The sequence below is a fragment of the Musca autumnalis genome, unplaced genomic scaffold (assembly GCF_047663935.1).
Source record: "Musca autumnalis isolate F117 unplaced genomic scaffold, ASM4766393v1 scaffold_1, whole genome shotgun sequence".
NCBI lineage: Eukaryota > Metazoa > Arthropoda > Insecta > Diptera > Muscidae > Musca > Musca autumnalis.
The window spans coordinates 186,180,689-186,208,362 of NW_027411644.1; the positions used below are offsets into that span (position 1 = coordinate 186,180,689).

The 27,674-nt window shown below is 38.5% G+C and overlaps 1 protein-coding gene across 2 annotated transcripts in view; it reads left to right on the top strand.

Moving 5' to 3' along the window:
• Gprk2 (G protein-coupled receptor kinase 2) overlaps positions 1–19,991 on the top strand; it is a 581,675-nt gene extending 561,684 nt beyond the window's left edge. The window contains exons 6-14 of one of the 2 annotated variants that reach the window (XM_073959204.1): positions 538–658; positions 730–1,452; positions 5,048–5,153; positions 5,275–5,464; positions 13,378–13,623; positions 13,699–13,856; positions 13,928–14,131; positions 14,199–14,462; positions 19,751–19,991. In XM_073959204.1, coding sequence (XP_073815305.1) covers positions 538–658; positions 730–1,452; positions 5,048–5,153; positions 5,275–5,464; positions 13,378–13,623; positions 13,699–13,856; positions 13,928–14,131; positions 14,199–14,462; positions 19,751–19,843 — 2,105 coding nt within the window. In that variant the 3' untranslated portion in view covers positions 19,844–19,991. The remainder of the gene's footprint in view (positions 1–537; positions 659–729; positions 1,453–5,047; positions 5,154–5,274; positions 5,465–13,377; positions 13,624–13,698; positions 13,857–13,927; positions 14,132–14,198; positions 14,463–19,750) is intronic. The other variant, XM_073959205.1, reaches the window with a different exon arrangement.
• The last annotated feature ends 7,683 nt before the right edge of the window (positions 19,992–27,674 follow it).

Sequence of the window (27,674 nt, forward strand, 5' to 3'; positions counted from 1 at the left end):
TACTTAGCATAGTACTGAAGGTCAAAGAAATTTCCAAACTTTTAGAGCTTGTCCTGCAAAACTCACTGTTCAGAATTAGCAAACTGTTATTTGGAGGTCGAACGTCCTTTAACTTAAATTCTGTCAAATTTTGGTAATGATCGGTCAATCCGAACAGAAGTTATAAACAAATATTGACTTAGCATAGTACTGAAGTTCAAAAAAATGTCCACACTTTGAGAGCTTCTCCTGCAAAACTCACTTTTTAGACTTAGCATACTATTATTTGGAGGTGTCGATTTATAAATTTTTAAATATGTATAGAGAAAAGTATGAATGTATTGGTGAAAATGGTTTGTAACTTTGCTATTGTCTTGCCAATACTGTCCGTGTGTAAACGCCTAGTAAATAAGTTGACAGTAAATAAGTTTTTTTGTAAATGAGTTTCTCTGCAACGTATTATTTTTTCGTTCCAACAGATTCGATATAGAGAACTGCGACTGTAACCCTTCCCCCTTATTTTACAAACATTTTAACAAAATATATTTTTCCTTCCAGACATAAGCTATGGTTATGTTATTGACCAACAACCCATCGGACGCGAACTGTTTCGACAGTTTTGTGAAAGTAAGCGGCCCCTATACTTTCGTTATATATCATTTTTGGATCAGGTGCAAAAGTAAGTTTTTCAAACACATATCGAAATTCTCCCGACTTCCGAGTTGTCTATTTTGCCAATCTAAAATTAAGTTCATATTGTATTCTTCCAAATAAAATTTGTAGATATGAAGTAGAATACGATGAGAATCGTATAACAATAGCCCATGATATTGGATGTAGATTTTTGGATATTCCTTCAACGGCGGGGTCACTTAACAATGGCAATGGCAACGCCTTGGATGGAGAGGGAAATGGTGAAGAGCAGCCGCAACAGCAGCACCAGCAACAACAGGATGATGAAAAAATTCTCACCTCTGATCCAGAGAATATCACTACAACATCAACAACAAATCTTGTAGAGACTGAATTATGTAACAATACCACCGCCAATATTACAACACCACCAACAACAACAACTACAACCAGTAGTAGCAGTAATCATAAAAATTTTCATCATCACAATGGTGAGGATCATAATGATGATGATGTTGGTGACACTTATAATGATGGAGGTGGTGGTGACAGTGGTGGCGGCGGTGGTGGTACCGATGAAGTTGATCGGGTCAAAAATTGCATAGATTCAACAACGGTGTTGCCACAACTAAATGGAAATTCCACCACAAATGCCAATAAGACACCCCTCTGTCCCGATGAGTTTGTTTTGGATGTCCTTAATGATGATCTCATTTCAAGGGTGCGCAGTAAAATCACCAGCGGCAGTAAGGAGTTATTTGAACCCTGCGTCAAGGCTGTTAAAGCATTTTTAGCCGGTGAACCATTCCGAGAATTTGAAACTTCAATGTATTTTCATCGGTAAGTGGAATAGATTTCAGTTATTTTTTATAACCTGTACCACATTGCAATCTCTGTTTTTGTCCAAAAATATTGGTCCTGGAACACCCTTTTCGTCGATCTATATTCATATCTAGGTGGATAAAATGAACTGGTTTTTTATGTCCATCCGTCAGTCTGTCCATTATAAATTATAACTTAGACATCAATTATGAACCGAATCTTATGAAATGTTGAACGGATTTCGGTTTCCAATCATACACTTTTAGAAATTGGTGGTGACCGAAAAAATATTTAACGGGTTAAATATATCAAAATGTGAAGGTCAAGGAAAGATCGAGGTAAGATCAAGAATAAGTGGATTTTATGAATCAGAAGAATATAATGGTCGCGGCGGTTCGAGAAACTAAGCTCAACAACAACTGCAGCTACGTTCCGATGGGTCCAAAGTACTGGGGGAAGGATCGAACCAAAAGTTGAGGTGAGGGATTAGCTTTTCTATTGCACCTGTCTGGTGAGCCAGTCAGATAGTGTTGTATACCGCCGATAAATATCTGTACTCCAGATTATGAGCCCAACATTAGTCCGCTTTTGGAAGGTCATAATCGACTGGTATTGAGGGGACTTTAATGCTCACCATGAGTTGTAGCATTCTGTCCTCGACAATGACCAGAAGGGTATAGTACTGGCTGGGGCAGATTGATAGCTCTTCCTTTTGCATGGTCAATGGGGATACCCCTACCAAAATTAGCGGCGTCACAGTTCGCCAGATATAACCATCGAGTCACCTGGTTTGACAATTGACGTCACCTGGCAAGCCGTCATTTCTATTGGGCTTTATAATGACCTCTGAACGCCACACTTCCATCAATCATGGGAAAGTTAATTGACCATAGTTTCAGAGAGTTCACTAATCACCGCTTCAGAAATCTGCCCAACCCTTCTGATGTTCGGGTAGATGAGAGGATGTTCCGCTACAGCCGCTCACTTTATATCTGCTGGTCGAATATCCGAAGTGAGACCAAATTTCCAAGCAAAGCCGAACGAATTTTCAAATGAGCGTGATGAGATTCATCGTGCCAAGTCAGGAAGCTGATACTGGAAATAAACAGGTTGGTCGGTAAGCATAAGCGATGCGAGTGGCTAAAGCATCTGAAGATTTGCAACATTGGAGCCGGAATAAATGAATTGTGGACAAAGGTTAAGTCACTCTTGAACCCTAGAAGAACCAAGATAGGACTTCAGTCATGTTTGGCGACGTTACGCTGACTGATTCGAAGAGGTGCGCAAGTTATTTTAATCGACAGTTCGTCAAGTACTACGTCGCATTATATCTCCTCTTGTCGATGTTGAACCAACACAGTACACAATGGATAATGTTGCGAATGCCATCAGGAAGGCTAATTCAGCCAAACCTTTGGGCCCTGATAGTAGTGCTGAAACCACTGGGTGAGCCGGGAGCCAAGTATCTCAAAATTCTGAACATATCGCTAGCCACCCAAGTCTGGAGAATGGACAGGGCAGGGCTGCCAACAAGGGTGAATCATACAGACCGATTTCCCTTTTGTCGCTCGTACCAAAGACTACTGAGGCTTTACTTTTCCCCAGGCTCCCGTAAGCAACACAGCATGACGGCCTTGCACGCCATCTCCACACATTACTCGGGGACTCAACCAGAGCAAGCCGTGCGATATAACACTGATGTTGGCGCTCGACTTATCAAAAGCCTTGGATACTGTCAAGCACTCTATTTGAGGACATTCAACAGATTATCCTCCGGCCAAGTTTGAAACATTGGACAATTATAGGGGCGGATGCCAGTCGTTCGTGAAATTCATCAGCAAGAAGTCCACGCCCCGTATAGTGAAACAGGGAGTTCCTCAAGGCGTGTTGATAGCTCCGTAACTGTTTAACATCTACCTTTCCTGTATTCTATCACCTCCAGACTGCATTGAGATCGTATCGTATTCGGATAATGACACTGGCATTCAGGAACAATATGTCCAAATCCCTTAGAGTGAAACAGGGAGTTCCCCAAAGTGGGAAGATATCGCCGAAACTTTTTAACCTCTACCTCTCCTGTATTCCAACCCCTCCTGACGCCATTGAGATCATAACGTATTCGGATGATTGCACGATCTTGGCGTTACGTATCTTCCCTGATGTCATATGTGAAAGACTGAACTCCTATTTAACCGATCTTACCACCTTTATCCTCGTGAGGAATATGCAAATATCCGCCACTAAATCTACGGTCACTTTGTTCACTACATGGACTGCAGAGCGGCCGACCACCAACTACCCCAAGATTCTAAGGGTCACAGTCGACAGCATGTTGACTTCGTTCGTGCATGCCACAGCTATCTGCTACAGACTGAGATGTGAGGACAATGTTCTCAAGTCCATAGCCGGCAGCACTTATGGTTGTTTTAAAATTTTTACAGCTAGTATTTATGTAGTCATCGTGGTCTTTATTACGATTAAATTGAGGGGGGCATACATCCCGAGATAATTACTCTAAGGCTTTAAACATAAGGCCACCAACTAAAGTGGTTAGTGCATAACATACCTCCCGATTTGATCCAATCTTTGGGAATTGTAACAGGTCTTCCGAACTTACATCAAATTATTACATCTCGCAGATCTTATTACAACACACCCTTCGACATGGACTTCAGTTTTGATTATAAAAATGTTTTAAGAACGGCTAATGGCTTTCAATTATATATTCGTTTGTTATTGTTTTTTTTTTCACAAATTGTGTAAATACAAATATGTTTTCACAAATACTGCTTCCTGCCCTACGTGACCATACACATAAATTCTAATTTAGCAAATTATTTTTCTATCGTTGTTGCTATCGACAAAAATGCCAATGACTAAAGAGCTTCATACATTGTTGCGGGTGATTAAACATAAATTGCGTCAAAGGGGTTTCCCAAATGAAAACATTTATAAATAAACCCCCCCAATAACATTTGTGCAAATACATACATACGTACATATGTATGTACATATAAATCAAAAAATATTTAGAATAATAATTCCTAAAAATTATGCCATATCATAACCAATAAATAAATAGTTCGTTGGAATTTGTTTTTTAAATTGAATTTAAATTATTTTATTGTTAAATAACTTTGTTATGTTTTTCGACCTTTTTATCCAATTAATAAAAATAATTTTATCTTCGAGCTTGAGGTCAGAATATTTCGCAATTATAAAATTGCATCTTCAGGGGTAGATCTACAAAATAACAATTATATTGTATAATTAAAGATATAAATTATACAGAAAAATATCACAGCATTCTAAAGACTAAAAATTAAAAATAATAAAAACATCAAAAGATTCGCTTACATATACGTAAAAACTATGTTGTCAAATATTACTTAAGATCTAGCGTAGTTTCACTACAATTGTCTGATGTAAATATTGCACTGAAAGGTTTTTACGTATTGCACATTCTCTTTTGAGTTAGGAATCGATAGCAGTAAGCTGCATTGTCAGTGTCCTCAAGCTCGAAGATAATTTTATTTTTATTTATTGTTAAATATTTATCTTTGTGGTTTTAATAATATTTTTGTGTTTTTCTTTTTCTCTATTTAATTTGTAGTTATTTACAATGGAAATGGCTGGAGGCCCAGCCTATTACGTACAAAACATTTCGCATGTATCGTGTCCTAGGTAAAGGAGGCTTTGGTGAAGTGTGTGCATGTCAGGTAAGTTGAAAGTTATTTAAAAGAAAGATAAATATTTAATATATATTTATTTATTGTTGTTTTTCACCAATTATTATAATTTAATATTTTCTTATTTATATTTTATTTTTTTTCTTTTTAGGTACGTGCCACAGGCAAAATGTATGCTTGCAAAAAATTAGAAAAGAAACGTATTAAGAAACGCAAAGGTGAATCGATGGTCTTGACTGAAAAGCAAATATTGCAAAAAATCAATTCACGTTTTGTTGTCAATCTGGCATATGCCTATGAAACGAAGGATGCTCTATGCTTGGTGCTAACTATTATGAATGGTAAGTATCTTAGGATATAACATAAACAAAAACATTGTTCCACAACATCCCATACGGGACAAGGGAGGCTTCTCTCATATCAATGAGTGCACCCCGATTCATATTTAGCTCAATGATATGGGACCTACTGTTTATCGCCGAGTCCGAACGGCGTGTCTTAAGACACCACATGTGGAGAAGTTTTTCAAGGGTGAAATACTCAGGAAATGTCGCCAACATTACTGAGGGATATTTTGCCACCGTTGGAAATTTTTGATGTTGCCTGGCCGGGGAATCGGACCCACGACCTTCTGCGTGCAAGGCGGGCGTGCATACCATTGCACCACGGTGGCATATAGATAATTGTATTTAACAACTTTTGTGCCTCGGAACGAAACATGAGTTCCGTACTTCGATCACTGCTTACAAAGCACTGTTAATGTGAACCACCTTAGTTTGAGATAGCCGCAAACACTTGGAAATAGGCCCTGTTTACTCTCTGACAAGACCTACTATATAACTGCTAATCAAACTTGGCCCTATGGGGATTAAGGTAGTGGCGATGTGGTGATACAGGTTTTACGCCCTCTAAATTTTCTATTAGGATTCATTATACCCTCAGCATTTATGCTAACGAGGGTATATACACTTTCATATGGGCAAAATGTGCCTCATCGAAATAATGGTTTTAACCCCAAGTATGTTTGGACGAAATCCGTTTCAGAGAGTTTGGTGTTGATTTAGCCATGTCCGTCCATCGAACGGATCAACCGATTCGGTCCATAATTTGGTTTTCGTAATATTTTGTCCAAACTTAGCTTAAGTTCGAAGGTGGGTTATATCAGTCCACTCCTTCCGATATCTCCCCCACAAAGGTTCGAAAATGTTGTAAAAAAGGGAGTACTACCCCGGTTACACTTAACCGGATTAACCCAGTGGGTTTGGGTTTCAAATGTCAATTCCATAGCGCAAACGTCAAATAAATCCTACTGAAGTGGGTTAACCCGGCAAAAAACTCTAATGTAATCGTACTATAACCGATTTGGTCCATACTTTGCGCATCGTAAAATTTCTTCCAGACTTAGATGGACGCAATCGGTCCAGTCCTTCGGGTACCTCCCACACAAAATGTCTGAAAAGTTTAGTTTAGGAACTGCTCTCGAATCGCTTTGATTTTTGTTGTAATAACTTGCATTCGACGGTACAAATTTTATCAGGGGCAAGTCCATACTTCCTGAGAAAATAGCATGACCATATCGGTCTACTCCTTCAGGTATCTCCTCCACAAAAGTTAAAAAATGTTCCGAAAATTTGTGCGCACGATAACTCTTGAAGTGAGTAACCGATTTGGTTCATACTTTGCACATCGTAAAATTTCTAGCAGACTTAGATGAGGTTGCAATATGGGCTCAATCGGTTTACTCCTTCGGGTACCTCCCACACAAAATTTCTTAAAAGTTCGGTTTAGGACCTGCTCTCAAATCGCTTTGTTTTTTGTTGCAACAACTTGTATTCACTGCACCCCATACGACGATTCAAGTTTCATCAGGAGCAAGTCTATACTTCCTTAGAAAAGAGCCTGAAAGGTGCAAAACACCCCTATGACACCGTGTGTAGTGGTTGGAGCGCAAGATAACTCTGGAACGGATATGCCGATTCGGTCCAAAATTTGGCTTTCGTAATATTTTGTCCAAACTTAGTTCAAGTTCAAAGATGGATTATATCGGTCCACTCCTTCCGGTACCTCCCCCACAGAAGTTCGAAAATGTTCGGAAAATTTGTGCGTACGATAACTCTTGAAGGGAGTAACAGATATGGTCCATGCTTTGCACATTATGAAATTTCTACCAGACTTAGATGAGGTTCCAATATGGACTCAATCGGTAAACTCCTTCTGGTACCTCCCACACAAAATTTCGGAAAAGTTCAGTTTAGGACCTGCTCTCGAATCGCCTTGGTTTTTGTTGTAACATATTGTATTCACTGTCCCCTATACGAAGGTACAAGTTTTCCCAGGGGCAAGTCCATACTTCCTGAAAAAATAGCCTGAAAGTTAAAAAACAAACCCTATGACACCATGTTTATGGGTGGAACCGCAAGACAATTCTCGAACAGATATGCCGATTCCGGCCAAAAATTGGGCTTCGTAATATTGTTTCCAAACTTAGTTTAAGTTCGTAGATAAGCCATATCGGTCCACTCCTTCAGGTACTTACCCCACAAAAGTTCAAAAATATTCGGAAAAATTGTGCGCACGATAACTCTTGATGGGAGTGACCGATTTGGTCCATACTTTACACATTCCCATAATATCTACCAGATATAGATCAGGTTCGAATATAGACTATATTTGTCCACTCCATCCCGTACCTCCCACACAAAATTTTGGATAAGTTCACTTTAAGACCTGCTATTGAATCACTTTGATTTTTGTTGAAGCAACTTACTATCGCTGCCTCAATTACAATGGTAAAAGTTGTTTCAGGGGCAAGTCCATACTTCTTGAGAAAACAGCCCGAAGAGTGTAAAAACCCCCTATGGCACCCCTATGGTCTATGTCGGTCCATTCCTTTAAGTACCTTTTCCACAAAATTTTTGAACTTTAATCCTAATCAACATTTTTGTCGGTTCATACGACCAAAATTTTGAAACCCCCTAAATACATAAGTTTTTTGTGAAAAAAAGTGTTTCATTTTGCACAGGCTGAGGGTATATCTCTGTCGGCAAAGCCGACTGATACTTTTTTACTTGTTGACCTGTAATCCTAATCCACATTTTTCTCGGCAACTGTTCAAAAAGGTCCAAAAATTCTGAAAAGATCCAAAATAAATTCGATCTGTCCGTAGATGAAAGTTTCAATTCACATAGGCTGAGGGTATATTTCTGTCTGCAAAGCCGGCTGACACATTTTACTTGCTTTTTGTTTATTGTACATTATCACCGATTTGTTGTATTCACAACACCTTACCTTTTTAACCTAACACTATTGATGTACATTTGTACAACAGTTTTTCAATATTATGTCAATTTGTCACTTTTACACTTCATTGGCACTAAAAGAAATGTTCTTGTATTCATTCTTCTTTGATTTACTTAAAATACCTCCGCAAATGTTGCATAATGTTAAGCTTCTTTAAGTAGGCTTTACGTTTGTAACATTAAATTACTTTACACAAATTCACAGATATGTATGTATGTTTGTCCGTTTGTATGAGTTCGATCTATTTACATGTACTATGTGTGTGTATTATTCATGTTGGGTAAATATGTATTCTTTTAGGTTAAAAGGAAAGTCCTTTTATTTGGTAAATGATTGCCATTGAATAATTTTGTTGGACTATTCGTTGATATGACGATATTCATGAATTTTGATTATTGAATTTCCATTTTTGATGTTTACACTACACTAGTGATTCTTCCTCTTCATTCATTTATTTGATTGCTGTTGTTGTTGTTGATGTTGCTAATGTTATTCATTGTTAGTTTTATTATTGTAGTGTGATGCAATGTGGTCTGATGATGTTTAGGGCTTCTAATTGAATTTCATACAATTTGTACACTAATATCCCTCATTGAATACATACAAATGTATGTATGTACGGATGTAGTTTTCAAACTAATCACAGAACTGATACAATTCGATGCCATAGAAATTCATTCAATTCATGTTAGTTTTGATAACTAAAATACAATTATATAACATTTTTATAGATTGTGTTGTTTTTGTTATTGTATAACATAATAATTGAATTTCTTTTCATTGGGGATGTTTTTCCATTTTTTGGTTCAATGGATGACCAAACAAACAAACCTACTATAAAAGTCATGACCAACAAACTCCAACCAACCACATAATATGTTACTTAGTAAATACATGTTCCAACTACAAGCCTAGAAGTGTGGGTATTCCAGCTGGCTCATTGTAACAATTTCTATTATATTCAGCAAAAATATATTTGCCTATCATAAACGTTACTGTAATCAATTGGATTTAGTAGAAACAACATTATGGTTATCACCAACTGTAAAGACATCAATAGATTCATCAAGCTTGGGGCTATGTTATGTGTGGGATACATCATCGCCTATATCATCACACAATTGTCGATATTCCTCATTTCTTTTTGGTAGAAGATTCTTTAATCGGACACAACAGTAGGTTAGGTTAAATGGCACCCATACTGGCCACATAGCTTACAACAGACCGAATTATCGTGTTATATGTGGTCAACAAGGTTTCCTTATCTGAACCCCAAGTGTTGCCGTCTAGGGACTTGTCTAGGTGTTTGAGGACCTTGTTTCTACATCTCAGCTTTTCGCAGATAGCTGTGGCATGCGCGAAAAACGTGACGATGCTTTCGAATATTACCCCTAGAATCTTGGGGTTAGTGGTCGAAATTCTGTTACCATCATCTGCGTACTTTAAGATCTCAATGCCATCTGAAGGGGGTGGAGTACGAGAGACGTAGAAGTTCAACAGTTCCGGAAATATCACCCGCCCTGGGGAACCCCCTGTTTCGCTCTATGGGGCTTCTTGTTCCTGAATTTCACGTACGACGACTAATATGTGTGGATATGGCGTGCAGCGATGTTGTTGTTGTAACAGTGTTTATTATTATGTTTGTATGTTCGTTCCTCTGTTCAATCTGGCTCTGGGTCTATCTCCAGTTCCAGGAAAGTGGCTGATTCGATGGGATGTAACCACAGATACACTGGAGTTAGATGAGTAGGTTTGGCTGGGCAGTTGAAAAGGTGTTTTGTGTCGTGCGGGCCCATGCGGCATACTGGGCAGATGTCTTGCACGGCACGGTCGATTTCCGCCCAATACGAATTTAGGCGACTGCAATATCCCGAGCTTAGTTGAGCCAAAACTACTCTAGTTTGTCGTGGCAGCTGACGCTCCTCAGCTGCGATAGATGGGGATGTATTTCAAGACTTTATTCACACTATATTTGCTTATGGCCTTAGCAACTGCATCCATGTGAATACTATTTAAACCTGCTTGATATGCCTGTTGATCTAGGGGTTCTCTCCTATATTGTTGGACCTCCCTCTCTAGAGCATGAATATCCTTCCTGATATGCCTGAATGTGTCGGGCCCAGCCAGCAGATGGTGATTGGGATGGCTCTCACGGTAACACCCAAGCAAGTACTGCAACGAAAGCATCTCATTGTGTTGCTTTACTGGAAGAATCTTTGCTTCCTCATGTAGATGGTCCACTGAAGACTTGAGGGGCACCCTGTAGCTGTTCTCAGGGCGGCATTTTTGCAGGTTTGAATCTTTTTCCAATTCGTATCACATAATCCCGGAGACCAAACTGGCGCCGCATAGCTTACCACAGACTGACCTATCGCATTATATGTGGTTAACAAGGTTTCTTTTAAAAAGGCGCGGTATTCCAAAAAGCGAAGCAAAAAACAGAGAGGATTGGAAATCTTTTCTTAGTTCGGTCTATGGAACAAATGTTCTGTAATGGGTCAGCTAAGTAAGTAAGTAAGGTTTCTTTATCTGCACCCCAAGTGCTGCCGGCTAGGGACTTGAGGACCTTGTTCCTACATTTCAGTTAGTCGCAGCTAGCTGTGGCGTGCGCGCACAGCTTGAAAGTAGTGTCGAATGTGACCCCTACAATTTTGGGGCAGTTTGTGGTCGGAATTCTGCTACCGTCGACCACGGCATTCATTTCTGTTCCTAACTGCGCTGTTAATGTGATGAACAGAGAGGCTGTTGATTTTGTGGCGGAAATCTGCATATTCCTCGAATGGAAAAAGGTGGTAAGATCGTTTAAATAGTTGTTCAGTCTCTCACAGATGTCATCAGGATAGCTACCTGACGCCAGGATCGTGCAATCATCCGCAGCGCTGTTGTCGAGTTGTGCTGCTTACGGAACCCATGCTGATCGCCGGCAACTAAATACCTATTCTGATGCTGGGGAGGAATAATGCCTCAAAGGTCTTTGCTACGTGCGACAAAGGCGAAATCGGTATCTACGATTCACCTTTGCTGGCATCCTTGACTGGCGTCAGATGCAGGACCACCTGCCCATTTTCGAGAGTACGGGACGAAGTGGGTGGCGACAGGTTGAGAACTTTGGTGAGATACTCGACAGCCGTGTCATTCAGCTGTTTCAGCATTACCGTGGGGATTCCATTAGGGCCCAACGCTTTGGAAGATTTAGCGTTCCTGATGACATTCGCAACATCATCCATTTTGTATTGTGGTGGTTCCTTCTCGGTAGGAAGATATCTAACACGACGTAGTACTCTTCTCTTCGCCCTCTCACTCACGGAGTGCTCTACAAGCTGTCGAATAAAATAGCTTGTGCATCTTTTCGGATCAGTCAGCGTTACGTCGCCAAAGCGTGACTGTGGTTCAGGGTTCGAGAGTGACTTGATCGTAGCCCACCATTCACTATTTCCGTATCCAATGTTGCAACTCTTCAGACGATCTATCAACTTATTCTGCTCATTCTTGCCGATATACCTATTAACTTCTAGAGTCAGTTACCTGACTGGGGTTGGCTCGACGAAGCTCATCGCAATCATTTGCTAATCCCGACGCATCTCCTGAAAATCTTGAACTCACTTCCGGTAGTATATGGCGAGCGTATTCAGCACTAAATGTCCTCTTTGCTACCGGAACATTATAATGGTTGTTGTTGTAGCAGCATAGGTTTGATGCTGGGTTGGTAGCCGCTGGCCGTAACGCATTTGGTGTCGGGTCAATTCGATACATAGAAACCGCTGCCGTCTGATTGTATCAGAAGGGTGGATCAGATCTATGAAGCGGTGATTAGTGAATTTTCTGAAACTTGGCCAATTAGCTTTCCCATGTTTGATGAAAATGCGGCGTCCAGAGGTGATGAAATCTGGCGGTCTGTTGATGGAGATTGCTACCACCATACATTCATATGGGTCAAAGGACAGACTGGTGCATTAGGAAACCTAATCCTCACCTCCACTTCTGGGTCATAAGACAGACTGGTGCAATAGGAAACCTAATCGTCACCTCCACTTCTGGTGCGATCCTTCCGCAGTACGTTGTACCAATCAGAATGCTGTAAACTGCAGCTGTTTTAAAAGCTCCCTTCAGCCCGTCTATAAAGACTGCCTTCAGCTCGTCTATAAAGACTCCCTTCAGCTCGTCTATAAATACTCCATTCAGCTGGTCTATAAAGACTCCCTTCATCTCGTCTACAAAGAATCCCTTCAGCTCGTCTACAAAGACTCCCTTCACCGCGTCTATAAAGACTCCCTTCAGCTCGTCTACAAAGACTCCCTTCAGCTCGTCTATAAAGACTCTCTTCAGCTCGTCTATAAAGACTCTCTTCAGCTCGTCTATAAAGACTCCCTTCAGCTCGTCTATAAAGACTCCCTTCAGCTCGTCTATAAAGACTCCCTTCAGCTCGTCTATAAAGACTCCCTTCAGCTCGTCTATAAAGACTCCCTTCAGCTCGTCTATAAAGACTCCCTTCAGCACGACTATAAAGACTCCCTTCAGCTCGTCTATAAATACTCCCTTCAGCTCGTCTATAAAGACTCCCTTCAGCTCGACTATAAAGACTCTCTTCAGCTCGTCTATAAAGACTCCCTTCAGCTCGACTATAAAGACTCCCTTCAGCTCGTCTATAAAGACTCCCTTCAGCTCGACTATAAAGACTCCCTTCAGCTCGTCTATAAAGACTCTTCAGCTCGTCTATAAAGACTCCCTTCAGCTCATCTATAAAGACTCCATTCAGCTCGACTGTAAAGACTGCCTCCAGCTCGTCTGTAAAGACTCCCCTCACCTCGACTAAAAAGACTCCCTTCAGGTCGTCTACAAAGACTCCCTTCAGCTCGTCTATAAAGACTCCCTTCTGCTCCTCCATATTTCTACAAATATTTTCTATTATATCTTTAGGTAATACTTGTTTATTTCTTAAATCTATTATTTATAGGTGGTGACTTAAAATTCCACATTTACAATATGGGTGGTGAACCGGGTTTTGAAATGGCTAGAGCAAGATTTTATGCTGCCGAAGTTGTCTGCGGTCTGGAGCATTTACATCAACAAGGCATTGTCTATAGAGATTGTAAGCCGGAGAATATACTACTAGATGATCATGGGCATGTACGTATTTCTGATTTGGGTTTAGCGGTGGAAATTGATGGTGAAATGGTACGAGGTCGTGTAGGAACAGTGGGTATGTATTCATTTTATTAAAAAAAAAAAAAAACTTTAACAAAATTCCACTAACACTGTTTCCTTCTTTCTCAAGGTTATATGTCGCCCGAAGTAATTGATAATGAAAAATACTCATTTTCACCGGATTGGTTTAGTTTTGGCTGTCTGTTATATGAAATGATTGAGGGCCAGGCTCCGTTTAGAGCACGCAAGGAAAAAGTCAAACGTGAAGAAGTTGACCGAAGGGTTAAGGTAAGTGAGAGCTACTCACATCAATGGAAATGTGAACCCTTTCATTAATCTTGTTTGTTCAACACTTTTAGGAGGATCCTGAAAAGTATTCCAGTAAATTTACCGATGAGGCCCGTTCATTATGCCAACAATTACTCGCCAAATCAATAAAATTACGTTTAGGCTGTCGCAATGGCCGTTATGGTGCTCGTGAAGTCAAACTGCATCCGTTCTTTAATTGTATCAATTGGAAACGTTTAGAGGCTGGTATGGTTGAGCCACCATTTGTACCAGATGTAAGTTGTGTTAAGTCTATAAAAATGTTGTCATCTTTTAATTGTATTATGTTTTAAATTCTTATAGCCCCATGCAGTTTATGCCAAAGATGTCTTGGATATTGAACAATTCTCTACGGTCAAAGGTGTTAATATTGATGAATCTGATTCAAATTTCTATACGAAATTTAATACCGGTTCTGTATCAATTTCATGGCAAAATGAAATGATGGAAACCGATTGTTTTAGAGAACTAAATGTATTTGGACCGGATGATAATCCAACACCGGATTTATTAATAAATGCCATACCTCAACCAGATACAACTGGATGTTTCCCATTCCGAAGAAAGGTAAGAATGAAAATGTGATGTGATGTAGGTTATTCTGATTAGGTATTTCTGACAATTTGAACTCGAAGGCAGATAATTTGGAAGACGCGCAGATACAAATTAATGTGTTTTTATCTACACGAAATAGGGGCATATTCATGACGTAATGAACAAAAGGTTTAGAATTCGTTGAAATTTGAGACTTTTAAGACGAGAAGAAGTTAGTGTTTAGAAACGATTACTCCTTAAGAGGAACAACCATTATTTGGTATGGATATGCAGAAAGCTATTAAATGAGATGAAGGTAGTCTTTTTAGGCGAACCGATGGGATTCTTTATAAACAAGACGAAGTTAGCTTTTATAGTCGCGCCGATCCTAAGTAAGTCCCAAAGTAAGTTTGTTTTAAACGAACAGAAGAAAGTTTTTACAGACAAGCAGAAGGATCTCTTTATAAACGAAGTGAATGGAGTCTTACAGATGACCGGAATGGAGTATTTATGGATGTGTAGAAGATAATCTTTATATATAAATAAAAGGACGTCTTTATAGAAGAACATAAGGCACACTTTATAGAGCAGAAAGAAGTTTTTTTTATAAAGAAGCCGATAGGTGTCTTTATAAACGAGTAGAAGATAGCCTTTATACACTAACAGTTGGGAATTTTTAGAAACAACGCCAAAGGGACAAAGGAGACTTCGCTCGTATCAATGACATAAACACTACCAACCAACGATACCTACGTGCATATAAATTCATTTCGGGGGGCGCTAGGCTAAATATGACTATTTTGAAGCAAAGTGTTCAGAATGTGTAGGCAAATTGTTGATTTCGGGGAGAGGGACCGCACTACCTGAAACCTACTCTGCATATATACTACATGCCAGCTCTGCCAGACAAGAGCACCTTCCTCCGACAACAGTCTACTCGGAAGTGATCCTCACTGATATTAGCTTCACCTAAGAAATTCTTGGGCGAACATCCGAATTATCTATAGACTCAGACAGACATTGTCCTATCTGTCCACGTCTGTCAACCCTAGTCGTCGAGCCAACCCCAATGACACCAGAGTCAGGGAGCTGACACTGGAAGTTATCAGGCTGGTCGGCAAACATGAGCGGAACAAGTGGTTAAATCATCTGAAGAGTTGCAACATTGGAGCCGGTATAAGTAAATTGTGGGCAACGGTTTTGTCACTCTCGAACACTGGAAGGATGGAAGATAGGACCTCAGTCACGTTTGGCGACGTTACGTTGACTGACCCGAAGAGGTGCGCAAGTTATTTCAATCGACAGTTTGTCGAGCACCCCTGGAATGACAGGGCGAAGAGAAGAGTATTACGTCGCATCAGATCTCTTCCTGCCGAGGATGAACCACCACAGTTTACAAAGCATTGGGCCCTGATGGAATCTCCATGGCAATGCTGAAGCAGCTGGATGAGCCGGGAGTGGAGTATCTCACTAAAGTTCTCATCTTGTCGCTAGCCACCCTCATTGTTCCCGAAGTCTGGAAAACGGGCAGGGTGGTCCCGCTACGGAAGCCAGGCAAGGATGCCAGCAAAGGTGAATCGTACAGGCCGAGTTCGCTTTTGTCGCCCGTAGCAAAGACCCTTAAGGCCATAGTCCTCCCCCGTGTCTGAAATAGATATCTAGTTGCCGATCATCAGCATGGATTCCGCAAGCAGCACTGCACGCCATCTCCACACATACATATTTGTCGAGGGCTCAACCAGAGACCGCCGTGTAGCATAATAGTAATGGTGGCGCTTGACTTATCAAATGCCTTTGATACTGTCAGGCACTCCACGCTGTTTGAGGACATAGAGCAGGCAACCCTCCGGCTAAACTTGAAACGTTGGATAATCAATTATATGTGTGGACGCCAGTCGTACGTGGAATTCAGGAACAGGAAGTCCAAACCGCGTAGAGTGAAACAGGGAGTTACCCAACGTGATATTTCCGGAACTGTTTAACCTCGACCTCTCCTGTATTCCGCCACCTCCAGACGGCATTGAGATCGTAACGTATGCGGATGATTGTACGATCTTGGCGTCAGGTACCTATCCTGGTGACATCTGTGAGACACTGAACTCATATTTAACCGATCTTACCACTTTTTTGCACGCGAGGAATATGCAGATATCCGCCACTAAATCTGCGGCCACTTTGTTCACCACATGGACGGCACAGTATAGAAGAGAGTTGAATGTCGTGGTCGATGGTAGCAGAATTCCGACCACACACTCCCACCAAAATTCTAGGGGTCACATTCAACAATTCGTTCACGTCGTCCGCGCATGCCGCAGCTATCTGCGACAAACTGAAATGTAGGAACAAGGTCCTCAAGTCCCTAGCCGGCAGCACTGGGGTGCAGACGAAGAAAGCTTGTTGACCACATATAACGCGACCCAGCAAAATTTATTTGAAGTTGTTCTATGTGAAGTAGTGATTGAATAGCTTTTTAGAAGCAGTCCACGCAGAGTTATGAAAAATGCATTCCGTTCTTCACATTTTGACAATGTCCGATTTGAATCCATTTCATAAAATTTTCACATTTTAGCAATGTTTACATTTATAATAACTTTTTGCAAATAAAATTCTTAAGAACACAAGAAACAATTTATTTTATTGAATTTAACTACTCAGCAAAATGTTTGTATCCAAAAAGATAATCATGGTTGCAAGAAATATCAGACTGAATATTTGTTTGTACCCAAAAAGTAGTTGAATCATGAGTGCAAGTGACTATGTCTTTTTACGTGAAAGAAGTCTTGATTTTTACAAGGACATGGTGCAGCTAGAATGCAATCAATTTTAGATGACTCTATGCAAGAAGTATTTTAAGATGTTTTTGGGTATTTTTGAGTAATAAAAGCTAACTTTTTAGAATAAAAGTATTTGATTTTGCACTCAGTCGCTTTTTATAATGATTTATTTGAGATATTCCATTGTTTTATATTCATTATATTATATTATATTTTGATCGAACTATTAGCAAACTACTGTTTTTTCAAACATAAATGTTCTACAAAAACATGAATTTGGTAGTAATTTGAACGAATTTTAATTCGAATCGTCCTAGATAAACAGGCCATAAATATTAATTAAAAGTTACAACTGTTTTACATATTTTTTCCAAATGGCCCTGAGGTCTCAAATCAGTGAAAAATCCTCGCTTAATAGATATTAATTTTTCCTATATCCTCGCTTGCGAATCAATTTTTAAATGAATCGAAAAATCAATTCAAAATACTTTCCATGGAATCTATATTTATCCACTACAAAGAAATAATGAAAAATGTGTGCTTAAGAAGCAAATTAGACAGTATCCTCACTGCACCATGCCCTTGTAAAAATCATGACTTCTTTCACGTAAAAAGATGTAGTCCGAAATCACTTGCACTCATGATTAAACTACTTCTTTGGCTACAAACATTTTGCTGGGGATAGGTCGGTCTGTGGTAAGCTATACGGCCCCAGTTTGGTCCCTGAATTTATGTGATACGCATTAGAATAAGATTCAAGCTTGTCAGAATGCCGCCATGAGAACTGCAAGAGGGTGCTTGCTCAAGTCTTCAGTGGACCATCTACATGAAGAGGCAAAGATTCTTCCAGTAAATCAACACAATGAGATGCTGTGGTTGCAGTACTTGCTTGGATGCTTCCGTGAGAGCCATCCCAATAACCATATGGTGGGTAGATCCGACACGTTCAAGCAAATCAAGGAGAATATCCACAATCTTGAAGCAGAGGTCCAACGATACAGGAGAGAACCCCTAGGCATATCAAGCACGCAAAGGCCATAAGCAAATATAGTGTGAATCAAGTCCTCGGAAGACATCCCCCATCTATCGCAGCTGAGGAGCGTAGTTTTGGCTCAACTACGCTCAGGATACTGCAGTCGCTTAAATCCCTATTGGGCAAGTATCGATAGCACCGTGTAAAACATCTGCCCAGTATGCGGAATGACCCCGCACAACACACAGCATCTGTTCAACTGCCCTGCCAAACCTACTCGTCTAACTCCAGTGGATTTGTGGTTACATCCCATCGAAGCGGCCACTTTCCTGGAACTTAAGATAGACCCAGAGCCAGAGTGAGCAGAAGAACAAACACACAAAAATACAATAATAAACACTGTTACAACAACGTCTGTCACCTTATATCAGTATAATCCACATCGATCGGTCAAATACCACCACGTGTCAATCGACCAAGGAGTGCCACCTTACTCAACTTTAAAACTACAATAAAATAACAGACAAACAACTCAGGGACTGTATCATAAACTCAAGCAGATTGGGTGCTGCCATCTCTTATTGAAATTAGACATGTAACCCTACTGTGACCCGTAATAAGTCCCACAGTGGTCTTATCGAGTGAGAAAAGGGAAAGGGTTCTACGTTGGGAAATAGCCTTACGTCAGTAGCTTTATTCACTTCCTAGACAAGAAAAGTTCATGCACAACTAGATATTTTATCGATAACACAGGTGGGGATAATCTAAAGATCCTTGGGGTTGTATTCGACAATCTTCCCCACTTCTCTTTGAACGCCACCCAAATCAACCAAAAGGCGAAATCCAAGATCGAAGTCCTAAATGCATTAGCTGCCATCGCCTGGGGGCAAACATAAGGAATCTTTGATAGGAACATACGAGGCTATTTGACGCTCTGTCTTCAATTATGCTGCCCCGGTGGATGCATCGCCTATGCTCCTGAGCATTGGGAGGCGAACAGAAGCACACATACACTATAACCAACATCGCGTGCTTTCGTTCGGTTGATGCATTTTTTATTTAACACCCCAGCAAACCAATCGTACCGACATCGGAACAAAATTCGGATGCTACGTCCGATGTCGGATCCGAAATCGTAACGATGTCTTAACGAAAGTTGTATGAAGTCGATTTCAGTCCGATTTCGTAATGAAATCAGAAGGAAATCCTTTGGAAATTCGGAAAGCAAATTTCTTTCCGACATTCGCTCAGAAATCGGAACGAAAGCGGTACAAAATCTGAACTATTTCCACTCCGAAAAATCTTTTAGAAATCGGAACGAAATGTGAACGATGTTGCTTCTGAAATTGTTCAGACGTGTCGGACATCCTACATTTGGTTTGCTGGGACAATACAAACACAATGTTTAGTCCTTAGTTGTATTGATGCACATTGCGGTGATGTGCAAAAAGTGCTTTACAACCTAACCTTAAATCACACTGATTTTTTTAGAAATTTGTAATGTCTTGTTGTTTACTATTGAATGTTTCTATTAAATTTCTAACCTATTCTCCATTCTTAACTTTATATTTCAGAAGAAACAACCGGCTAGAACTCAACCCATTCCCATTCCTGAACATTTGTTAACCACTAGTCATAGTGTTAGTTCAACAACTGTTGAGAGCTGATAGAAGAAAACTAATAATTCCATAATAATTACAACAATAACAAGTACTACTGACACTACTTCTAAAACAACAACACCATCAACAACCATAACAAACAATTAACTACCAAAATTCTACTTAACCCCACTTTAGAAAAAAAATAAATAAACTCTTTATGAAGGAAAAAAACATTACTTTAAATGACGAAAACAAAAATAACGGAATATAAAAAAAAAATAATTTTAATCGGAAATAAAACTCACCCATGAACACACACCCCTCCTCCCTCTTTGGCACATAAGCCATGCGCATACAAACAAACAATCGCACAAAATCATACATCTAATAAATACACCCTATAAAAATAATCATCTTATCTTTAAATAATCTAACGTAACATACTGAAATTACATCTACAACAACAAGAAAACAAAAAATATATATTTTATGGAAATCATAATAGGAATCCTTTTTTTGTTTGCCATCTAAATGTAAGAATAGGTACAACACAAAGAGATTCATGCAAACAAACAAAAATGCATATTCCAAGTATTCTTGTTCTTCTTGTAGAGATTTTCTCCTTCATCCTCTGTGAAGGAGACTAATTTCGTATACAAATAATTATAAAGAATAAGAGACCGACCCTTATTCCTTTGATGAATACAACAATATCCATACACCCCCTTCCTCAATCATATAGAGTGCTAAGAACAATACAGTCGTGAATAGTCGTTCTCCTAATGTTTTAGGAGTCCTGTTTAATTTCTTTAGGATTAACTTTTTCATTTTTTAGAATTGTTTTTTTTTAATAAGTAAATATGACTTTATTGTAAACAACAAATACAACTATATACAGTTCTATATGTATGTATGTAAAATTATATACTATATAACACATGGACTTGACAAAGAAAATAATGCTTCTTACAAACGCTATAGGTATTGAAATATAGCCAATGGTCTTTGTAAGCAAATTGAGGGTCAATATTTCCAATCGAGAATCAGTTTAAAGCTTAACTCGCACTATGTTTAGACCTTTTAAATTCATTCAATAACTTCACCATAAACTTTTTTAAAAACTAGTCCATGTGTTATTTGTTTGTACATTATTATTATTTCTTTCTTTTTTTTCTAATTTGTATTTTCTTTTCTTCTGTTCCCATTTATATATACCTAAATATAAGTTGTGTATTTTTTAATATTATTTACGAAATGTAAAAGACTTCTTTTTTTAAAAAAATAATAATATAAACATAAAATATCCAATAATAAAAAAAAACAAAACATATTACAAATTTATTGCATATTTACAAAATGAGCAAACAAAAAGAAACATAAACGCATAATTTATACTCTATTTTTACAAAAAAATAAAAATTAAAACAAAAACAAAAACAAGCAACAACAAATTATAAAATAATATTTATATATAATTTTCTTCTGTTCTTTAAATTACTTTAAACAAATAAATTCTAGAAATTATATAATTTTTTTTTAATAATTTTAGAAACAAATTGTATTAAAAATTCTAAATGAGAATTGGTTATAGAATACAAAATATATTTTTAACACACACACAAACAAAATTGATTAATATCTGGACCCCCCATATAATTGTAAAATATTTTATTGTTAAAAAAATGAAAAATTTTTTGCCATAAATGTCAGTTAAATAATAATAACAACAATAATAATAATATCGTCAGCAATAATCTAAAAAAAATGAAAATGTGTTTAATTTCTTTAAATGTTTGTTTGGTTATTAGGTGGGAAAGTGAATGGCATGGAATCGATTGCTTGCAATTTATCGCCATTTCGATGATGCTGCTCCAAAATAGTAAGTAATATAATATGCGATCCCACGACTCTCACATTTGCACTCCAAAACGACCCGAGTCAGGGATTGCCAACTCAATGAAAGCTGTGTTACGGAAAGTTTTGTTGAAGTACCATTATTGTAGGATTTCTAGTAACTCATGGAAGATACCAAGCAACGGTCCTGATGATATTTCCTGCGGAACTACCTTTAACTATCGTTAAAATCAGTGAGCTAACATTTGTCCCGCATTCATCCATAAAAACGAAATTTAAATAAGCATCAGTCAGCTTTGCCCACAGATATATACCCTCAGACTGTGAATATACAAAAATCCCACAATAGGAGTTTTAGACCTAAATGTACTATGAACAGATAGCTAATTTTAAAAAGAGTAGTTTTTCTATCTGACAAAAAACGTTTTTGAAGTTTTCAGCGTACATTTTTGGGCGATTGTGTGGTAGGTATCATAAACAGTGGGCGTAGATTTTCAACTGAAAGACCCAATCAATATATCACGAATGTTGTCAAATATTTCATATTCCATATCAAAAAAAATGTTAAATTTTTTTTCGCGCTACATCAAAGATTTTTGGTACATAGGTTAAGAAAAAAATTCCCAGTAAGAATCCGCTCGCGAGCCTGTTTTTTGTTGATGCGGACAACAGTTATGGCGGTTTTATTTTCGTTTTAAAGAAAAAATTATTATAAAAACGCTAATTATTTTACCGCGAGCAATTGCTACTAAACAGTTATCTGGAAGTGGCTTGAGTTAGTAGATTGCATAATATTTTTTAAATGTTACTCAGTACTCGCGAAATGTATAATAAATTGATAAATTTTTATTGTAAGTCAACTTTTTTCAAAATAAAGGTCCATTTACCCGCTATAAAATTACGAAAAAATTCGTATGGGAGCAAAACTTCATGGCGACTCAAATGAGACTAAAATCATACAGATTGGTATTATAGTTTCGATGTCACAGCCAAAATAAACACATATTTTGGTTAAAAAAAAATAATTTTTGTTTAAAAAAATATTTTTTCACATTCAATATGTAGTATATGTATGGAAAAATCTATAGGAATACTTCCTTCATTTTGCTTAAATCTTCCATTAAAATATACGGATTTTGCTTTAAAGACATTCATATAAAAGCTTTCCTATTGAGGAAGATAATTGGGTTGCTGGGGATATATCTCAAGGCTTCTGAAATGGAAATAGGGGTCACATAACCCATTCTAATTTATATGCATTTGAAAATACGTGTAAATCGCGTAATTATCATAATCATTTTGTCCGCATGTGATTTTCATGTACAGCAAGACTATATCTTTTAATTTGTATACATTTTTCGAAATTTGATTTGGAGGCTAAGATGTAGCATCGGCTGCATCTTAGCACTAAAAAACCTATAAAATATCGCTAATTTGCGCAAAGTGAATACAATTTTTGTCCGCATCCGATTTCAATGTCCACCATGAAAATCTACATCGATATATATCTATTTCAAGGCGATCAATCGAGAACCGTGGATGTAACATCCCACACTATTTTTTGGGATAAAATGAAGGTAGCTCCCTTATCATTGAAATTTTCAAATCTCTGTTTCCGCTAAAACGAAGATGCTGTACTAGTTGTTTCATTGCAGTGGAAACAAACCGCAGAAAACGCGATAAAATACGCGATATTTTCAAAAACATTTTTATGTGATTTTTCTACTTTGGAATTTCTCGTAACTCGCGTTTTAGTAAATGGATTTTCACGCGAAATGATTTATTTTATCCGGAATGTAAAAAACTAAAATGTGCAATCAAGTACGAGGAATTCGAATGACAATTGCAAAAATTAGGCCCGAAAAATATGATTTTTAGAAAAATGTTCACACAAAATTTCCGTATTTGGATGCAGATTTCTAAGAAGCTGTGTAGACTACATTCACGGCACATATATCAAATAACTCAGAATCGCGAGTTCTACAATCCTATATATGATATTTTGAAAAACCTGTTTGCGGAATGAAATTAGAAGAGAATGTCAAAAAACACAGTAAATCTGGCTTCAAAATATCAGCATCATTTAATGGTAAAAGCAGATCAAATTTTGAAAAGTAATACATTAGTGATATGATCCTTATTTAGTTTGCTTCTACTTTTATTTTGACAGGAAAATCGGGAAACGTTTGGTTTATTCACAAATCAAGAGAAAACAAAAAAAGACACGTTGGCATCAACTCATTTTTACCTATTTTTTAAAATAAATATAGCCACAGCTTCCACGCAAATTAACTTTTGATACCAATATTTTTTGCCACGTCCAAAAACATCTCATTTTAGCCAAAAACATTTAATTTGTATATTATACAATCACAAGTCGCGTGTTCTAAAAGGGTAAACCTTGGCTTCAACTATGTTAAATTTTCAAAAATATTGGTGATATACAGTATAAAATTATATATAGCATTGTAAAAAAAAAACTACTAAAAACTTTAGTGCGAGAAATGTATGAAAATATTCGCAGGCCTAATCTCACGAAGTATTGGCTTCCTTCAACAAAAACCTAATTTGTTGGGGTTCATAAAAATTACTACCAGCTTTTATAATATTAACACTATCCCATAAAAAAAATCATTTGTCCAATTTGGGATTCGATAATGTATTGGGCAGCGCTGCGATATTATTGGGCCTTTAAGGAGCTGTTAAAAATAATAGAACCAACTTAAGTTAACAGCAATATTTTCTTCCATACCTACTTAAAGGTGGCCTTAGTTTCGCCAAAAAATCTGACTCCACCAGCTACTTTTGGTTTGGTTTCCATTTTTTCAACCAGCATTTCAAACTGCTGTTTTGTATTAATTTTTACCCTTATAAACAAACCGTATTAAACAAATTCACTTAAAATAAATGAAAATGTTACCTATGTTTCAATTTCTAGTTTTTATTCACTTGGAAATATGCACGGCGACAGCTAATTCGTTGTCGCCGAAAATGAATTTTATGGCGACAGAATTTGAAGGCGTCGGGCGACTGTTGCCATTCGTAATGTAAAAATTGCAACTGGCTACGCGACTCGGCACTTGTCGCAATACGGAATAGACCCATAAGATCCAACCTAAATCCTAATCGAATAAGCTTATCTTAGGAGCAAGTCTATAGAAGCCGCACTACACTAGTGGCGTTCATAGACATGGAGGAGGAGACATTTAACAATGTCAAGCTCGAGTCAATTCGCTATGCACCTTCTTATGTAATACCCTAGACGGCAGCGTTAATTTGCAATAAGAACTGCATTTAATTTTACCGTTACAGACGACAGTTTCTGCATTTACGAAACAGCTGATTGTTAGTAAACAACTGTTTTCTTGTTGTTTGCTATGTAAATTGTGTCTCAGAGCATGAATATGCTTTTGGAAGATTAATTTCTTATATCTTCCATAAAATGAAAAAACCATGTGATGACAAAGAATATGCTTTTTGTTTAATATTTATTTGAATTTATTAAAATAGCTTTAGAAACACTTAGCTGACTCGAAAGGAAAAGATAATACAATGGCGCAGTTAGTGTCGTTCAAAAAAGGTTACAATACTTGAAAATCGAATACTTGTCATACAAATGTAACTGGTATGCATACAATAGGGTTGCCACAATATTCCCCCGCTAGAGCAGGTTCACCTGAACCTCTTCGGAATAGTGACTTGTCTACCGCTTGCAGTAGTCTTCGGATTAGATATATCAGGTGAACAACTCTCGACAGGACTGGAAACTTCAGTACTTGTTGAACACTCAGTCTTACTGTTTGAAGATTTAAATCCGGGATCTTCAGAATTTGTAGTACAGCTGAGATCATTATTTGAAATAAAGGCTGGTTTGAGTCGATCTATGCTAATATTTGTTCGCCGTCCCCGAACCAAAATTGTAAAAAACTTGTCGAATCTTTTTAAAACCAAATATGGACCATCATATGGGTGAGTAAGTGCAGGACGGATAGAATCGTTGCGTACAAAAACATGTGAGGACTCTATCAGTCTTTTTGAGACAAAGGTTTGCTGTGATGCATGATGGGCGGTGTTTGTTGGTTTCAACTTTTGCATCGCTGTGCGAAATTCGGAGACAAAATCGTTTGAGGAGTCTCGAACACATGTTTGATGAAAAAATTCTCCTGGGATTGATAAAGTTGAACCATACACTAACTCTGCTGGAGATGCATTAATATCTGGTTTGAAAGCAACTCGTAGTCCCAGCAAAATTGTAGGCAAATGATAAACCCATTTGGTTGGATTATGACATAAAATGGCAGTCTTGAACGTCCTGTGCCACCTTTCAATTATTCCATTCGATTGGGGGTGGTACGGAGTAGTGCGTAAGTGCGTAGCTCTGATTGTTTTAACCAGTTCAGCGAAAATTGAAGAATCAAACTGACGACCACGGTCTGACGTAATTCGTGCTGGAACACCAAACCTAGAAATCCACTGGGCCAAGAGGGCTTTTACTATTGTTTCGGCACACATATCTGGAATTGGAACGGCTTCTGGCCAGCGCGTAAAACGATCGATTGTAGTTAGACAGTAACGTTGCCCTTCACATGGTGGAAACGGGCCAACGATGTCAATATTAATATGGGCGAAACGTTCTTTAGGTGGCTCATACATAGCTGGAGCGGACTTGGTGTGACGCTGCACTTTCGACCTTTGACATTGCAAACAATTTCTCACGAATGTTGCCGAGTCTTTGCGAATTCCAGGCCAACAAAATCTGCTTGTCACTAGTCTGGTAGTAGCTCTAACTCCAGGATGTGACAAATTGTGTAATAATTCGAGTGTTTTCTGACGGAACTCTTTCGGAATGTACGGGCGAATGCGTGAAGTTGATGTATCGCACACCAACTGGACTTCACAACCGGGAATTTGTACGTTTTTAAGATTTAGCGAATTGTTGCTTTGAATTAATTGATTCAGCTCGTTGTCGTTTTCTTGTGCAACTGCTACAGCTGTGTAGTCCATTAGCTGACTGACGGACTCAATGCGGGAAAGTGCATCTGCCGTTACGTTATCAACACCAGGCGTATGGCGAATGTCGCACGTAAACTGGCTAATAAAGTCTAACTGGCGTATACGACGAGGTGATGCCTTCTCCATCTTCTGTGAAAACGCAAAAATCAGTGGCCTATGATCCGTAACCACATGACATCTTCGTCCTTCAATCATGTATCGGAAATGGCAAATGGATTGGTACACGGCGGCTAACTCTCGATCATATGTAGAGTACTTACGTTGGGCACTCGTAAACTTTTTTGAATAAAAAGCCAATGGTTGAAGTTCATTGTCGACAATTTGGTGGAGGGCTGCCCCAACAGCTGTATCAGAAGCGTCTGTATATATCGATAGCTCGGCGTCAGCAGCAGGATGAGCTAAAAGCGTCGCATTTGCCAGCTCTTCCTTGCATCGATCGAAGGCAACTTCCTCATCTTGGTTCCAGGACAACGGTGTTAAGTCATTTTTTTGTTTCCAATAATTAACTTCTGCAAATGCATTTGATATGTCGCCGCATGTGGCACGAACTTTTTGTAAAAATTTATCATGGCAATAAATCGTTTGAGCTCTTGAGCCACCTTAGGCTTAGGAAATTCTCGTACGACAGCCACTTTTTCGGGCAAGGGTCGAATGCCTTCAGAATTGACCAGATGGCCTAAAAATGTTATCTCACTTTTCCCAAACTCGCATTTTTTTAAATTGATTGTGAGATGGTTCTCAGAAAGTCGCTTAAAGACTTCGGTGAGATCGCTACGGTGTTGCTCAATTGAAGACGATGCAACAAATATGTCATCTATGTATGGGAAAACGAAATCTAAACCACGCAAAACCTCGTTTATAAGCCGCTGGAAAGTTTGGGCGGCGTTACAAAGTCCAAACGTCATGTATTTGAACTCAAACAATCCAAATGGAGTACTAATAGCGGTCTTCGGTATATCCTCCGGATGTATCGGCACCTGATGGAAAGCTTTCTGCAGGTCAATCTTGGAGAACACGGTCTTACCTC